Source organism: Pelodiscus sinensis, chromosome Z (genome assembly GCF_052426305.1).
Source record: "Pelodiscus sinensis isolate ZL-2025 chromosome Z, ASM5242630v1, whole genome shotgun sequence".
Classification (NCBI taxonomy): Eukaryota; Metazoa; Chordata; order Testudines; family Trionychidae; genus Pelodiscus; species Pelodiscus sinensis.
The window spans coordinates 25,667,540-25,673,422 of record NC_143085.1 but is presented as its reverse complement, the minus strand read 5'-3'; the positions used below and the strand labels follow the sequence as shown (position 1 = coordinate 25,673,422).

Genomic DNA, 5,883 nt, shown 5'->3' with positions numbered 1-5,883 from the left:
CTCGCCTCTCCCCAGTATGGCTGGCAGCTCACAGGGGTGACCCCGCCCTGGGCACGAGGCCTTGGCACCGGCTGTGGGCTCAGGAGGGGGCGGACATGGGACATAAGCGATGCCGAAGGGAGGGGTGTGGGCATTAGAGGCCACTACCATTGCCCCGCCCCCTTCTCCGCACCTACCCCTGCCCCTGTTCTGAGGCCACGCCCCCACTCATTCCACTCCCCCCTCCCTCTGCTGCTTGGGCTCCCCCACCCTCACTCAGGTTCGCTGGCCTGAGGCTGGGGTTACGGTGCAGGATGGCTGGGGAGTGGGGCGCGGGAGAGGCTGCGGGTTGCAGGCTCTGGGACAGGTTCAGGGCAGCGATGGGAGTTTGGGTGCAGACTCAGAGGCAGTTAACTGTGGGAGGAGGATCCAACAGGAGGCTGGGGTTTGGGGTGGGGGGTGTCTACCCCAGCTGCCTGAGAGATACTAGACTGACTCTGGTTTCCTTGTGTCTCCCCGGCTGGGCTCTCACTCCCACTTCTCCTCTCAGGGTCCCTGCCGGCTCCCCTGCTCTATCTGAATGCGTCCCTGGCACCTCCACCCCCCCCAAGCCTCACGAATGTGGCCCCGACTGAGACATCTCACTCCCCTGGCACTCCAGCCCCAGCACAGATTAACTCTCCTGGGTTCCAGGGAGAGTGGCATTTGCAGGTCTCTCTCAATCTGAGGGGGGGCCAAAAATGAGGGATCCCCGAACCTCAGTCCTCCCTGTCCCTTCCCCTCACCTCAGTGAGGCTTGTGGGTTTTGGAAGAAGGGTTTTTGTATTTTGCTTTTCTCGTGTGTGGTCCCCAACTGGTTTTTCTGGGGTCAGTGGCCCTGGAGACAAAAAAGGTTCCTCATCCCTGCCTTTAATAAAGAAAACTTTGAAACCCTTTGTGGTAGACAGAAATTAACATTTTACCTTATTTAAAATGAAGTTTCCTAAAGTTAAAACACCTAATCTGTGTAAACATTCAAATTAAACCAGTCACCCAAGCTCCAGCACTAGCACAATGGCGCCGCGTGATGATGCAATGGACGGTGCGCACCCAGGCTCCTACCCTCAGCTCTCTTCTGCACCCCACCGCCCCGTCGCAGACCCCAAACTCCTCGGTAGAAATGTGGCCCTTGACCACTTGCCAAAATGCCCCCCCCCATTAAAAATTATTGACAACGCCTGATCCAAATGTTTTTTGAAACATTATTTAATCAGAATTTAAATACATTCTATACAATTGGGAGGGTTGGGGGGAGGGGGACGCAGCTCCTGGCTCCTCAGCTCCTTGTGCTCTCACTGGCTGTCTTCCTGCTGCAAGGGAAGCAGAATCTGTCACATTCATCCCTGGGGACTCAGGGGTACTGGGCCCCCCCAGCATTTCCACCCTCCTCCCCCCTGCGCTGAGACTTGTTCTGCTCTCTGGTCACCCCCCGTCAGGCCCGCAGGGTGAGCTTCTGACCCACCCAGCAGGGACGTGGGGTGGGGGCAGCATGAGGAAAGGGGCGGGGGACTCCCTGAGGGGATGGGAAGGAGACCCTGGCCCTGCCCCACTCTCCTGCATCTGCTCCGGCTGCTCACCATGTATCCCAGGAGCTGATGGGCCTGCCCATGCAGGGCGTGGGCCAGGACCAGCCCGGCCTGGCTGGGGCGCCTCAGGGGGGAGCGGGCAGCGAGCAGAGCCTTGTCTAAAAAGCAGTTCTCCTGCTCTGGCGTGAAGAGCTGCCCAAAGACCTGAAATCAAGAGCACGGGAGGTTTCAGCTGACGGCCCAGAGCCCGGCCCCAACTCCTGGGGCTAAAACAGCTTCCTCCTTCTGCAAACTCCCTTCCAGACCCTGCACCCAGACGCTCTCCTCACCCTGCACCCCAACCCCTGCCCCAGGTCACACCTTCCTCCTGCCCCCAAGACCCTCCCAGACCTCACCCCCTCCGCACAACAGAGCAGCCCTAGGCCACTGGCCAACATCTTGGAGCGACCTCCATCAAAAAGTGTTGCCCCCCCCCCCCGCCCTGCTTCCCCTTCTATGGGAGATCCGGGGCAAGGTGCGGCGCTGCCCCTAGGAAGCGCCGCCCCTTTGAAACGCCGGGACAGCGTCACAAAGGGGCAGCGCCGCCCTGTCCACGGCTCGAATAGTCGAGGGAAAATGCATCGACCATTCGATCAGCGACTCCCCGCTTCCACCCCGCGTCCTACCCGCACGAGGGCCCCAGCCAGCCCCACCCCCGAGCCCTGCCCTGCCCTGGCAGCGCGTCCTTACCTCTCCCACCCTGACGGTGTTGCTATGCGCCAGGACCCATCTCTCCTTATAGTAGTGCCTGCACCACAGGTCCTCTGCCTGGTGGATGTTGAGGCCTGCAAGAGACAAACCAGGGTGATTCTGCTGGCAGGTCTGAGCCCTTCCCCTCCCACGGGTCCCTGCAGGCATCCCTGGGCAAATGGAGGGGCACAGGGGGCAGAAGGGGAACACAGAGGGACGCATCCCCCCTTGGGCCAGTCTGGGGGAAAAGGGCTGGGTCCCCTCCCCCCGCCGCCGGCACCCTCAGGGTGTCCCTGGGGCCCAGGTCCCGGCTGGGTTCCTTACCCCTGTGGTGCAGGAGGAGTCGGTACAGGCTGTGCACCCCCTTCCGGGCCAGCCGGCTGACGTCTTCGGATGGGTCCGAAATAAAAAGGCCCAGCTGGGCCACGTGGTGACCCATCCTCGGCCAGTCGGCGGAGTTCTGAGGGGAGAGAAGAGGGGGGGTCCCTCAGCATCCTGGGGCTGCACGTCCCATGCTAACGGCCGCCGAGGCGGTTCTGAGCTCGGGGACGGACAGAGACACCTCCCGGGGCGGGGCGGGGCGGGGCCGGCCTCGCGAGGAGACAACCCTGAGCAATGGCCCCGACTGAAGGGTCACTCCGGGGGTGGAACAAGGGGATCCACTGACGGCCACTCCCCAGTCTGGGGCCCAGGTGCCCCCCGGAAAGGCCCAGGGTCGCCCCTCCCCGGGGAAAGGAGAACGCGGCCCATTCCCGGCCCATTCCCAGCTCTGCCTCCCGGGGACGCTCCCAGCCCCGCGCCCTGCAGCCCCAGACCCCCCGGCTCCGAGGTCACTTACCTCAAACCCCGGGAGGGTGGTGGCGACTCCCAGCAGGGCCGTGGTGCTGCCAAGGGCCCTGGCTCGCTCCTGGGGCAGGCGGGACTCCAGCCACGGGCTCAGGTGCTGGGGGGGAAAGAGGCAGGTCAGGACCCGTAGGGAGGCGCCGGTTCTGGGCAGAGCCTGGGGCTCCTCTCAGACTGTGCCCCCCCCCCAGCCACTGACACAGCTCCTCTCTCGGCCCCCCGAGGAAGCAGGGACAATGGCCCCGTCCCCCCCACGGGGCTCACCTCCATGATCAGCTGCAGCCTGGCGGTGTCTGGGGACTCGGCGAGGAGGCTTGCCAGTAGGGCCTGGAGGTCGACGGGAAGGGCCCGGATGAACTGCTGCAAGACAAGGGGGAGCCCTGGGTCAGAGGGGGGTTGGGGAATCCAGGCCACCCGCTGGCCCCGGGGTGCAGCCTTGAGCAGGGTCTGAGCCGCCTCGCAGAGCAGGGAGGAGCCCAGGCTGGGCATGGAAGGGACGGGCCCCCAGGGAGAGCAACGGGAAACCTGGAGGGAAGGATCCAAACCTGCAGCTTCTTCTCTCCCTCTGCCCCCACCCCCACTCCTCTCTGGAGCTCCAGCCCAGCCCGGGAGCAGGGCCCGGAGGGACGTACCTGTGTGTGGATGGGCTCCTGCTGCCAGTCCCCAGACACAGTCTGTCCCACGGCCGCCCTCAGCAGGGGGCTCAGGAGCTGGGCCTGTAGGGGAGGCTGCAAGGTGCTGGCAGGAGAGAGGGGCAGAGACTGTTAATTCAGCAGCAGGGCTGTGTCCAGACTCGGGTTTTTTCGGGAAAAGTAGCCTTTTTCCGAAAAAACATCACCTGCGTCTAGACTGCAGTCGCGTTCTTTCGAAATTAAATCGAAAGAACGCGGCTTTTCTTTCCACGGCGGTAAACCTCATTTCACGAGGAAGAACGCCTTCTTTGGAAAGTGCTTCTTTCGAAAGAAGGCGTTCTTGAATGGAACTAGGGCTTCTTCGAAAGAGAGCATCCGGACTCACTGGGTGCTCTCTTTCGAAAGAGGCTTGCAGTCTAGACATAGCCCAGGAGACAGAGACTTTCCCACTCCCTGGTCAGGGGATCTGCTCTGGGGGGGAGTCGGCGGGGGGGGTCGGTACCTGAGGCTGCAGGCGGCGTTGAGGCAGTCAGCCAAGACCAGTGGGTGGGGGGAGTCCTCCATGATCTCCTGTGAGACCCAAGGAGACAAAGGGGCGTGTGAGGCTGGGGCCCCCAAGAGACGCTCACACGGCCAGCGCCCCCACCCAGCAGGATCCAACCCCACTGCCTCCCGCTGGCCTGTAGCCCCCCTGCCCGGCACAGGGCCCCTCCCAGCACCCCCCTCCCAAACCGGGACCAGCTCAATCCTTGTCCCCAGGCCGTCTCCTGCCCCTCACTGCCCTGGTGACCAGCCTCTGAACCTCCTCATCCCTGCTCCCCAGGCGCATCCTCAGCAGCCCGCTCGGCTCCCTTCCAGCTCCCCCCCCATGGCCCGGGGAGACCCCTCCCTGTTCCGAATCCCCCTCCCTGTCCAGCACCCCAGACCTGCCCCATTTCTGTGTCCCTCCCTCCTCCAGCATCCCCACCCACCCTCCCCATGTCCACCTCCCCCTCCCCCTCCAGCACTCCTGGCCCCACCCATCCCATTTCCAGCACCCCCACCCGCCGCCATGGCCCAGGCAGACCCCTGTCCACCCCACGTATCCCCTCCCCTCCTCCCGGCCGCCGCCACTCGCTCACCACGATCCTGGCCATCATGGTGTCCTTGCAGCAGCGCGGCGCCAGGGTGTCCTCGCCCCTTTGGAGGGCGGCGAGGCAGGCGGGGGGGACGGCCAGGAGGAACCGCTGCAGGGCGGCAGGGCTCTGCACCCCAGAGAGAGTCTGTGAGCCTGGGGCCTGCCTGCCCCCCACGGACAGCTGCAGGGCTCAGGCCTCCCAGGAGTGGAGGTGGGAGCTGCCGGTTGTCCAAGCACCCACACTCCCCCCGCAACTGCTGCCTCAGGCTTGTGGGGGCCCAGCTGGTGCATGACAAGAGACCTCAGCTTGGGGGGCCCAGGTCATGCAGGAGAAGGGGCCCCAGGGGGATCCCCAGGGACAAGCCCCTCCCGGAGGGGGGGACGTGCTGGGAAGGGGCCGGACAATCTCGGGTCCCCCCCGTGTGGAGAAGGTTCCTACCGTGTCCCGGGTGTGGAGCTGCTCTTCAATATCATAGATGGCCCCTTCCTCCACCCGGGAGTCCATCCGCTCCTGGCAGAGCTCCGCCGAGGCGCAGGGGGGCTCTGTGCGGGAGGGAAGGGACCAGGGTGACTCCAGCGGCCAGCAGGGGTCACGCGCCCCCATGTCAGGGACCCAGGGCAGGTTGGGCCCCACACGCCCCTCGCAGGGACCCATCCCCCTTCCACCCTCACATCTGCCAACGCCCTCAGCAGAGCCCCCACCAGGAACAAGAGAGCCAAGCAGCAGCTCCCGTCCCCATCCATTGCCCTGGCTGCGGGGCAGACACTGGGGCTGCCCCTCCCCCCCCGTGTACTGGGTGAGCCCCTGGGCCCAGCATGTTCACGGCCCCTCACCTGGGTCTGAGCGGCTGCAGGAGGTGGCCCGGCTGCAGCTGGAGGCCCAGGCGCTGCTGCTCACTGAGCTGGACCCACAGCTGCAGGGGCTGGTGCGGAGAGGCTGGGGGCTCCCGGAGACTGGCAGGTCCCCGGGGGCCGGGCAGGGCGATGCCCCCTGGTGGTAATGGGGGCTGGGCTCCTG

General features: G+C 64.9%; 1 protein-coding gene across 1 annotated transcript; it reads right to left on the bottom strand.

Annotated features, from left to right (window-relative positions):
* Positions 1–2,124: 2,124 nt before the first annotated feature.
* LOC149520707 (uncharacterized) lies at positions 2,125–5,580 on the bottom strand. The gene is made up of 7 exons (XM_089775294.1): positions 5,305–5,580; positions 4,870–4,992; positions 4,251–4,318; positions 3,749–3,854; positions 3,381–3,476; positions 3,112–3,216; positions 2,125–2,733 (listed from the first exon to the last, which is right to left on the bottom strand). The coding sequence occupies exons 1-7, from the start codon at positions 5,518–5,520 to the stop codon at positions 2,320–2,322; spliced, it is 1,128 nt and encodes a 375-aa protein (XP_089631420.1). The 5' UTR covers positions 5,521–5,580; the 3' UTR covers positions 2,125–2,319.
* Between the last annotated feature and the right edge of the window lie 303 nt (positions 5,581–5,883).

Coding starts and splice junctions, on each gene's coding strand:
- LOC149520707 (XM_089775294.1), bottom strand. CDS start 5,520: ATGGGTCCCTGCGAGGGGCGTGTGGGGCCCAACCTGCCCTGGGTCCCT. Junction 4,993..5,304: donor AGCTCCACACCCGGGACACG/GTAGGAACCTTC, acceptor TCTGGGGTGCAG/AGCCCTGCCGCCCTGCAGCG. Junction 4,319..4,869: donor CCATGATGGCCAGGATCGTG/GTGAGCGAGTGG, acceptor TGGGTCTCACAG/GAGATCATGGAGGACTCCCC.